An 11,291-nucleotide genomic window follows, 5' to 3' on the forward strand; every position below is an offset into this window, starting at 1 on the left:
TTTCTTAATCTTGAACGTCTAATTAATTCTCTTAATGAGCTTATCTCGCTCTAGTTAAATTAATCAGAGTTTCGGATATCCCCAGAGGCGGAACTAGGATTTAAACTTTATGTGTTCGGGATTATAATTATTTTAAGTTATTGGGTTCTATATTAGTAATTTGTACATATTTATTGATTTCTTAATACAAATATAAAGTTTGAACAAAAGCTCCTGGGTTCGACCGAACCCGCAACTAATACTCTCGCTCCACCCCTGGATATCCCATACCTATAAAAAGACTAAAAACTCTGTTGCCAGCCATTTGGAAGATAATCAGCACGCATTCTTCTTTCTAATTATGAAAATTGTGTGTTTTAGATGATAATAGCAGCAGCCATTGTCCCATTCCTATACCTAAATCTCAGCATTTTGTTTTGTATTTTATTGTGAACTGCTATAACTTTCCTAGGCTCTTAAAGATAAGAGTCTAATGTAAATGGAAACAAAACGGTGCCACAAAAAAAAATAAAAAAATATAGGAGAATATTTCTTGAATTTGAAAAGGGGAATGTGCATATCCAAGCCATGTGTCATATGGTAGTAAATTATTGGTTCGATAAGATCCCCATTGTGTCATTCGTTTTGTTTTTCAAAAAATAATATGTGTATACACAATATGTCAATACGTCTTGAAAAATAAAGTCTTAAAACTCTATAGCCTCATAGCCAAATTCGTGTATACAAGTGAAATTGTAATATTGGGATTTGAGGTTGCTTAGTTGGAGCTATCAGCATTCCACGGTCGAGGTGGAGAGTTCAAAAATTCACTAACAACCTCTTTTCCCTCTTTAAAGTTGTCTCAATTTGATCTATATATGACGAGTTCGAATCATGAATACAACCATTAATACCTTTTAAGATATGCCTGTCTACGTCACGGCCCTTCCCAGATCCTACACGAGTACAAAATACCTTATGTATTTGGCCTAACGAGTCAACACCACTTCTATAAAATCTTCCATACTTTAATGGCTTCTTTTAATAATATTTATTTTGATTCGATGAGATCACCGAGGAGATAAAAGGGTTGTAATGGCTAACCACATGTGCACTCGGATTCTCCTACAATTGTAACTTCTAGAGGATTTTCGTGTTGGACTCTTTTTGTCTATAGTCAAGTTGATATCATGAAAATTATTCTTTTTTTTTAAATTTTAAATTGAATATTTCAATCCATCACCGACGATATAAAAAAAATGGTTGAACTTCCTCTATTCTTAACCAAAACCCTAAAATCCAAATTTTGAGAATAAATAAGGTCTTGGTAAAAAGCAATTTAATGTTGTTGACAAATTTACTTGACGCAAATTCAGTTTAATCGATTTAGTAAGTTTTGAGAAAATGAAAAAAAAATCGATGGAGGGGAGTCTTGGAGCAACGATAAAGTTGTCTTCGTCTGACCTATAGGTCACGGAATCGAACCGTCGAAGCAGCCAACAATAGTTGCATTAGGGTAGATTGTCTACATCATTGCCCATAGAGGTATGATTCTTTCTCAAACCCTTCGTAAATGCTAAATGTTTTGTGCCCGAGCTACCCCTTCTAAAAAAACAGACCTTTCTCTCCTTGGAAGATAATGTCTTGCACATTGCTAGGATTCGAACCCTAGTCGGTTTAGCAAGTTAAAAATAGACCTTTTTCACGTGTTGTGCAAATTCTTTAAAACATTGTCGTTCCTATATCGGATACTCCAAAAAAATATAACTTTTAAAAAATCTAACACACACCTAATAATATTTTTAAAGAGTACGAGTAACATAACTCGTTCATTTGGAAGATAATTTCTTACACATGATAAGCAAACAAGTTGAATTTGCCTTCTGCACGTGTCCTCCTTTGTAATTTTAAAATTTTGGTTTCTTTTTTTGTTATTTAACAGCCTGTTCTCATTTTCCTAGGAGATTTTCTTTGAACATCAGCAATACAAGGAATCTTTATATCTGTCCCCACCAATCCAACTTACAAAAAGTCCATATTATACAAAGGCAACTGTTTTCATATTCCAAATTCCACAGCTTTCTTACTAAAATGGCCGGTTTTCAATTTCTCTCTAAGTATAGAACTAAGTTTCTAACTTTATTCCTCAATATTAGCTTCCTTCTTATCATCTCTTGCCTCACATTCCAATATCTCTACTCTTCAAATTCCAACTTTTCTTTAAGTTCCACCTTCAAAAAACCAAACAAAAATGGTTATTTCTTGCACGGAAAAGATATTGGTTGTAAAGGGATTGAAAAGTTCATTAGTAGAGAAGAAAAGTGCACTTATATTAAATCACATGAAGGGTGTAAACCTGATGGATATATATTTTATCTCCAACTTTTTTATTGCACTTTTAGCCCAATTCTTGGTTATTTGTTGCTAGCTCTTTGGCTTATGCTTCTTTTCTATTTATTGGGTGATACAGCTAGTAGTTATTTTTGTTCTTCACTTGAGGGACTATCAAAAAGTTTGAAACTTTCTCCTACAATAGCTGGAGTTACTTTGCTTTCACTTGGAAATGGTGCACCTGATTTGTTCTCTAGTATTGTTTCTTTTATGAATGATGGTACAAATGATATTGGACTCAATAGTATAATTGGCGGTGTTTTCTTTGTTTCGAGTGTAGTGGCTGGAATTACAAGCATTTCAATTAGCCAATATGGTAGGAAAATCAAGAAGTCAAGTTTTATTGGAAATGTTGTTTTCTTGATTCTTTGTGTTATTTGCCTTCTTGTGATTATTTTCCTTGGCAAGATTCACTTGTGGGGTGCTTTGGCATTCTTTTTTCTATATCTTGTCTATGTTTGCTACGTTTTTATCTCCGAAATTTATGTCCGAGAAGAGAAGTGCTTGGATTCTGCAGAAACCCTGATCGATGATTCGTTAGTTTTACCAACAACTTGTGACATGAAAAAACATCAAGAATTATCATGTGGATTAAGGGTACCTTTATTGGTGAATAAAGGTGAGATTCAAAGTGAAAAACATAGGAAAAATGTTTGTGTATTGAGAAAAGTTGGGTATGTTCTTGAAATGCCACTTGACTTGCCAAGAAAGTTGACAATTCCAAATGTGTCAGAGGAGAAATGGTCCAAGTTATTTGGAATTGTGTCAATCACTTTAGCTCCTTTGCTATTGGTGTTGATTTGGGATTTCTTTGGGCCTAAATCAAGTATTTGGGCCTATGGAATTGGTGGACTCCTTGGAATTTGTTGTGGGCTTCTTGTGTTTTTCACTAGTGATGGGCTTCACCCTCCAAAAAAGTTCAACTTTTTGTGGATTGGACTTGGTTTTCTAATGAGCATTACTTGGACTTATATCTTGGCTGAAGAGCTAATTTCTTTGTTGGTTTCAATGGGCCTAATCTTTGGTATAAGCCCATCAATTTTGGGCCTAACAATTCTTGCTTGGGGTAATTCATTGGGAGATTTGGTGGCCAATGTCACATTGGCCAAAACTAGTGGGCTAGAAGGAGCCCAAATTGCCATATGTGGATGCTATGCTGGGCCTATATTCAATACACTTGTGGGCTTGGGCCTATCACTCATTTTCACAACTTGGAAAGCATTTCCTTCAAGTTATATTATTCCAAGTGATTCAACTATTTATGAAACTATTGGGTTTTTGTTATTGGGCTTACTTTGGGCCTTAGTAATCTTGCCCAAAAGGGATATGAGGCTTGATAAATTCTTTGGAGTTGGACTTTTGGCTATTTACTCTTGCTTCTTGTTCCTAAAGCTTGCTAGAGCTTTGGGCTTACTTGAGTTTCAAGTGTCTCCTTAGAACTAGGTTTAGTAACTTTGTAACAAAGTAGAATCTAATATTTCTACTTGGGTGTAAATTTTTATAGATGTATTCACCCAAAGTATATAATGATGATGTATTATTATCTTTTATTTAATGACTTATTTTGAGAATTTTTGGATCTATGCTTATTTTCAACTGCTCGAGATATTTCATCAATTATTATGTTCTTCATCATCTCTGGACGCCTAGAAAAAGCCAAAAAGATAGCCCTAAATAGGGACGGATATAGTGTAATAACTATAATTTCCCGCTAACTCAGTAACTTTTGTCTAGACCCTTTATTTATATTAAGTACTAACATATAAGAATATTTAGTTCAGAACCGTCCGTTAATCCAGTTACTATTGTATATTAACTTGAGATTTTTGTAAGAATCATAAACTTAAAATCATGATTTTGCCTTTGTCCTAAACCATATTTTGTGAAAGCTTAGTGGCTTATAGGTAGATGCATTGCTCTATAATGCATATAGTTCAAAACTTAATTTCTTTCTAATATTTTGCTTGCTCAATGTGTAATACATTTGTATTGTTGATGAGAATTTTTCAATTGTTCAGATAGTACAATTGATCTGGTAAAAAAGAAATAATAATTTATATTTCCAAAAGTATAGCGTAGATATTACAATTAAAAAATATATATACTAATGTCCACAATCTACCTCTCTTTTTTTATTCATAAGCTCTGCATTCTCCTCTCTCTTTTTTTGGGTAGAAAATATATTTTTATTACTAAAATTACTAGAAGCTATTACATAGTTTAATTCTTTTAGTATACATTGTACCTAGACAATCATTTTCATAGCAATAGATTGCAAATGATGGAGACAAGTCATAGATCACTAAGCTCTCAAAAACTTGCAAGTAGCTTTTATGTTTAGATAGGTCATCCGCCACTTTATTACAGTTAATAATTTTCCTGAATTAATAAACCTTTGATTATTTGGAACTAATTTTTTGTTTAGTTCATTGGATTAAAAATGAGATATATAGTGTATTATAATATATATTTGGTTTGAAACTAAATAAGTGAATAATTTTTTTATTTTCAAGTATATATAGAGTTAGATATATATATTTTTGTTCTTATTCTAGCATTCTCTCAACTCATAACTAACTGTGTCGAAATTCTGGATTCGTCATTGAATGTTTGACAATTATTCTTGAACAATAAGGCTAACTAGTGAGACTTAAGACTTTTCTTTTCTTGAAAGGCAATAAGAAAATTAAGATTAAAAGAAATGTTTTTCATAGAAAATCAAGAAGCTTTTTTGATAATATTTCAATTTGCAATCTCTCTCTTCTTATTTATAAGAGAATGGTAGTGATGTTGACATGTTTAATCCTGTAACAGCTAGCTTAAAAAATATTTGATAATATATTTTTTGAAGAAAAATGAAAGTTATAATTGTTAGCTTCTTGTATTTGTAAAATAATTCTAGAGAAGATAAAATAACATATAAACAGAAATGTAAAAGAAACAGAATTTAATCCGAACCCACTGAATTCACTATTTTTCTCCTTAAGGAATTTAATTCCCTCCTACTACCCAAGGTTGTGGATAATTTCCTTCTAGGATAGAACGAATTACACACTGGTGTAGCGGTACTTCAAACCCCAGTGTTTCAGCGAACACAAAGATCGGTAGCAAACCACACTTACTGTTGCTTTCTTTGTAATTAAAATAATACAGAAGAAAGGAGGAGAACTCAGAAATTCGTATCGAAAATCTGAGAGAATGGACTGGTATTTATAGCCAATGTTGAGCTCAAATTGAAGAGGTGCAACTTTTCAAAACTAAAGAGGTGCAACTCTTCAAAACTGAAGAGGCGCAACTCTTCAGAAAGGCTGTTTGTGTAAAACGGTCATAAATTAAATGACTTTTACAAAAAATAAAGGGCATATACTATTCCGTTGGATTTAATATTAATTTTTTATTTTAAAACAAACGGATATTTAATAACATTTCTGTTAATATTTACTATTAACAAATAAATTTGGTCCAAAATATTAATCAATCAATCGATCATTTGACCAAATCCAAATCTGAATCTGAAACCGTAGCCGAAGCTGAAGCCGAGTGAGCGACGATGACGACGGCGCGAGACTTGCCTTCGTCTTAACTCTTTAAGAGCTAGAAGAAGTGCAATTGTATATATACCCATCAAAACCTTTTCCTCTTCCAATATGGGACAATGCCCCCTTTTCAAGGAGGAAAACTCAAATATTTTTAATTTTTCTTCATTTCCAATTCACCTTCTTTTAAGCTACATTTAAGCTTAAAAATCCAACAATCCCCCACATGAATGGGGAATGGCTATATCACAAAAATATGCATGAAAAACTGTGTGATTCGCAAACAAGGATTAATTGCATCTAGATAAATAGGTTTCCCTTTGAACTTTTCATAGTGAACTTATGTCGGATATACTCGGTCAATCGGTAGATTTGATATCTTTGAACCGTTGAACTTTGGTGTATACCTAGACAACCATAAGTCACACAACCAACGCTTAACCGTCTTTGACTCTCATTGTTGTATTCGTTTCAGCCATGAACACCGCTTGATTTCATAAGTGCATAGAAAATTGGCCTTACAAAATTCTACTTGAAGCGAGTAATACTTCACACTTACATAGGTGATTCCTAAACGTATCATCCCGTAGATACACTATTTGATATACCCCGTATCAAATTTAGAAATCATTAAAAAGCCTTAATATTTTATCCTTGGTACTGAATATTTTCTCATCACGAGAATGGACCAAACTTTTAGTTGACAATGTTGAACCGTCATTAATGACTTTGTTTGATCTCCTTGAACCTAGATCTTGGGATCTCCAGTCTTCTAGGTAGAGTTACCGCCATAATGGCTTGTTCTCGGCCATAGTCCCATTCTCCTCGATGATTTCTCAACTACCTCTCTAGTTAGGCCTTTTGTAAGTGGATCCGACACATTATCGCTTGACTTTACATAGTCAATCGTGATAATTCCTCTAGAGAGTAATTGCCTAACGGTTTTATGTCTTCGTCGTATATGACGAGATTTACCGCTATACATCACGCTCCCAGCCCTTCCAATTGCCGCTTATCTATCACAATGTATGCATATTGGTGCCAATGGTTTGGGCCAAAATGGAATATCTTTTAAGAAATTCCGGAGCCATTCAGCTTCTTCACCGGCTTTATCTAAGGCTATGAACTCAGCCTCCATTGTAGAGAGGGCAATACAAATTTGCTTGGACGACTTCCAAGATACAGCTCCTTCACCAATAGTGAATACATATCCACTTGTGGACTTAGAATCAGTTGAACCGGTGATCCAATTTGCATCACAGTATCCCTCAATCACCGCAGGATATTTATTATAGTGCAAAGCAAAGTCATGAGTATGTTCTAAATATCCTAAAACTCATTTCATTGCCATCCAATGAGATTGACCTGGATTGCTCGTGTATCGACTCAATTTACTTATAGCACAAGCTATATCTGGTCATGTACAATTCATGATATACATTAAGCATCCCAACACATGAACATAATCCAATTGTGATATGCTTTGGCCTTTGTTCTTTGCTAATGCAAGATTCACGTCAATTGGAGTATTTGCAACTTTAAACCCTAAGTGCTTGAATTTTTCAAGTACTATCTTAATATAATGAGATTGTGACAATGCTAGACCTTGAGGAGTTTTATGGATCTTAATCCCCAGAATTAAATCAGCAACTCCCAAGTCCTTCATATCAAACTTGCTAGTTAGCATACGCTTAGTCGCATTTATGTTGGCAATGTCATTACTCATTATCAGCATATCATCTACATATAAGCAAATAATGACTATGTGATTTGGAATATTTTTAATGTACACACATTTATCACATTCATTTATCTTAAAACTATTTGACAACATTATTTGGTCAAATTTCGCATGCCATTATTTGGGTGCTTGTTTTAGTCCGTAAAGGGACTTAACAAGTCTACATACCTTCTTTTCTTTACCTGGAATCACAAACCCTTCAGGTTATTCCATGTAGATTTCTTCCTCCAAATCTCCATTTAAGAAGGTCGTCTTAACGTCCATTTGATGAATTTCAAGACCATAAACCGTAGTTAGTGCTACTAACATTCGTATGGACGTAATTCTGGTAACTGGAGAGTATGTATCAAAATAATCAAGACCTTCTCGTTGTCTATACCCTTTGACTACAAGTCTTGTCTTATATTTATCAATAGTGCCATCATCTTTCATTTTTCTCTTAAAAATCCATTTAGAACCCAAAGGTTTATTTTCAGGAGGAAGATCAACCAATTCCCATGTATGGTTGTTCAATATGGATTCTATTTCACTATTTACTGCCTCTTTCAAAAATAATGATTCCGAAGAAGACATAGCTTCTTTAAATGTTCGAGACTCATTTTCCAATAAGAAAGTCATAAAATCTGGTCCAAATGAAGTAGACGTTCTTTGACGTTTACTATGTCTTGGATCCTCCTGATTAAATGTACTTTCTTTTATTTCTTCCCGAGGTCATTTAGATCCTTCACCAATCGACTCACATTCCTTTTTATACGGATATATATTTTCAAAGAACTCAGCATTATCTGATTCTATAACCGTATTATTATGAATGTCGGGATTTTCTGATTTATGAATCAAAAATCGATATGATTTACTATTGATCGCATATCCTATGAAAACACAATCAACGGTTTTCGGTCCTATTTTCACTCTTTTGGGTTTAGGAACTTGCACTCTTTCCAAACACCCACACACTTTAAAATAATTCAAGTTGGGCTTCCTTTCTTTTTATTTTTTATATAGATTGGATTGTGTTTTTCTATGGGGTGCTCGATTTAGTATCCGGTTAGCCGTAAGAACGACTTTCCCCCCATAAGTTCTGTGGCAAACCAGAACTTATCAACAATGCATTCATCATCTCCTTTAATGAACGATTCTTTCTTTAAGGGGCCATTGTTTGATGAATAATTCCATATTCTAAACATTTTTCTTCAAAAGGAGATTCATATTCACCACCTCTATCACTTCTTATCATTTTGATTTTTTTGTTAAGTTGCGTTTCAACTTCATCTTTGTATTGCCTGAATGCGTCTATTACTTCATCTTTACTATTAAGTAAGTAAACATAGCAATATCGAGTACTATCGTCAATAAAAATTATGAAATACTTCTTTCCACCGTGAGATGGTATTGACTTCATGTCGCAAATATCTGTGTGAATTAAGTCTAAATGATTTGAATTCCTTTCAACTGACTTATAAGAATGTTTAACATAATTAAATTTCACACATATGTGACATTTTGATTTGTCACATTCAAACATAGGCAATACTTCCAAATTAATCATTTTTCGCAAGATTTTATAATTGACATGACCCAAACGTATATGTCATAATTCATTTGACTCAAGTAAGTAAGAAGAAGCTGAAATTTTATTATTATTCTCAACAACGATTACATCAGCTTGAAAAGGCCCTCAGTGGGGTAACCTTTTCCTACAAACATCTCATTCTTACTTATTATAATCTTATCGAATATAAAAACACACTTAAACCCATTCTTAACAAGAAGTCCAGCAGAGACTAAGTTCTTTCTAATCTCGGGAACATGAAGAAAATTATTCAAAGTGACCACCTTACCAGAAGTCATTTTCATAAATATCTTCCCACATCCTTCAATTTTGGCCGTTGCAGAATTTCCCATAGAAAGTGTCTCTTCGGATCCAACAAGAGAATATGTTAGCAAACGCTTCTCTAACAGTATAGACATGGCGAGTGGCTCCATAATCAACCTACCACTCCTTAGGAGTTTCCACCAGGTTGCATTCAGAAAGCATAGCACACAAGTCATCAACATCTTTGTGCTTTTCAACCATGTTTTCTTGACCCTTCTTCTTGTATTTCTTTGGAGCACGACAATCTGCAGATCTATGTCCAGCTTTTTCACAGTTGTAGCAATTTCTGTTGAACCGCTTCTTGCTTGGGTTACTTTTCGGTCCATAAGCCTTCTTCCTCTTTCTATCCTCAACAATATTTGCTCCCATTATTGTTGAGTTTCCACGGCCTTTCTTTTCAGCAGCTTTGTTGTCCTCTTCGATTCTCAACCGAACAATGAGATCTTCAAGGGACATCTCCTTGCGTTTGTGTTTCAAGTAGTTTTATAAGTTCTTCCACAAAGGAGGCAACTTCTCAATCATTGATGCAACTTGGAATGCTTCATTGATGACAAGACCTTCAATGAAAATTCTGTTAGTAAAAACAATATAATTAATACTTTCAACATTAGTATTAATTTGACTTATACCTTCAGCAAGGAGATCGTGAATAATCACTTGCAATACTTGACTTGGGTAATAACAGACTTGCTATCTACTATTTTATAGTCCAAAAATTTAGCGGCAACGAATTTCTTTAACCCGGCATCTTCCGTTTTGTATTTCCTTTCAAGCGCTATCCACAGTTGTTTTGACGTCTCCATATTACTATAGACGTTATACAGATCGTCCTCTAGTCCGCTAAGAATGTAATTCTTGCAAAGAAAATCAGAATGCTTCCACGACTCAGTCACGAGAAAGCGTTCATTTTCTGGAGTTTCGTCAGGCAGAATAGGAACATCTTCCTTAATGAACTTCTGCAGACTTAAAGTCGTCAAGCAGAAGAATATCTTCTGCTTCCACCGCTTGAAATTAATCCAGGAAAATTTTTCGGGTTTTCCTACCGGTACCAATGTCGGTGTTGTCCGGCTTGTCGATGCATTGGCAGTCACCATAGGAACAGTCTGGTTCCCGTTGTTATTGGTCATTTCTGTAAAAGAATGACACAAACAAACGTTAAAATCACATAGATTTTAATCTCCATTGGAGTGAAAAATCACACAGGTTTTAGTCTCCAAAAATAATGAGTATAACACAAATACAGAAAATATTAAATTCCTTAAGTTTGTTAGCTTCTTGTATTTGTAAAATAATTCTGGAGAAGATAAAATAACATATAAACAGAAATGTAAAAGAAACAGAATTTAATCCGAGCCCACTGAATTCATAGTGTTTTCTTAAGAAATTTAATCCCCTCCTAGTACCCAAGGTTGTGGATTATTTCCTCCGAGGATAGAACGAATTACGCCCTGGTGTAGCGGTACTTCAAACCCAGTGTTTCAGCGAACACAAAGATCGGTAGCAAACCACACTTACTGTTACTTTCTTTGTAACTAAAACAATGCAGAAGAAAGGAGGAGAACTCAGAAATTCGTATCGAAATCTGAGAGAATGGACTGGTATTTATAGCCAATATTGAGCTCAAACTGAAGAGGTGCAACTCTTCAAAACTGAAGAGGCGCAACTCTTCCGAAAGGTTATTTGTGTGAAACGGCCATAAATTAAATGGCTTTTACAAAAAACAAAGGGCATATACTATTCCATTAGATTTAATATTAATTTTTTATTT

At 34.2% G+C, this 11,291-nt stretch overlaps 2 protein-coding genes across 2 annotated transcripts; one reads left to right on the forward strand and one right to left on the reverse strand.

The window, feature by feature from the left end:
- Positions 1 to 1,819: 1,819 nt before the first annotated feature.
- Positions 1,820 to 3,941, forward strand: LOC104102765 (cation/calcium exchanger 1). The gene has a single exon (XM_009610579.4). It carries the CDS (start codon positions 2,071 to 2,073, stop codon positions 3,805 to 3,807), a length of 1,737 nt encoding a protein of 578 aa, XP_009608874.1. The 5' UTR covers positions 1,820 to 2,070; the 3' UTR covers positions 3,808 to 3,941.
- A 6,065-nt stretch (positions 3,942 to 10,006) lies between these two features.
- Positions 10,007 to 10,650, reverse strand: LOC138900997 (uncharacterized). The gene is made up of 2 exons (XM_070188723.1): positions 10,211 to 10,650; positions 10,007 to 10,094 (listed from the first exon to the last, which is right to left on the reverse strand). The coding sequence occupies exons 1-2, from the start codon at positions 10,648 to 10,650 to the stop codon at positions 10,007 to 10,009; spliced, it is 528 nt and encodes a 175-aa protein (XP_070044824.1).
- Between the last annotated feature and the right edge of the window lie 641 nt (positions 10,651 to 11,291).

This window comes from Nicotiana tomentosiformis, chromosome 11 (genome assembly GCF_000390325.3).
Source record: "Nicotiana tomentosiformis chromosome 11, ASM39032v3, whole genome shotgun sequence".
Lineage (NCBI taxonomy): Eukaryota > Viridiplantae > Streptophyta > Magnoliopsida > Solanales > Solanaceae > Nicotiana > Nicotiana tomentosiformis.

Bases quoted from the DNA above. Each gene is read 5' to 3' on its own strand.
- LOC104102765 (XM_009610579.4), top strand. From the start codon at position 2,071: ATGGCCGGTTTTCAATTTCTCTCTAAGTATAGAACTAAGTTTCTAACT.
- LOC138900997 (XM_070188723.1), bottom strand. From the start codon at position 10,650: ATGACCAATAACAACGGGAACCAGACTGTTCCTATGGTGACTGCCAAT. The intron at 10,095-10,210 runs GTCTGTTATTAC...TTTTACTAACAG, and splicing joins TATAAAATAGTAGATAGCAA to AATTTTCATTGAAGGTCTTG.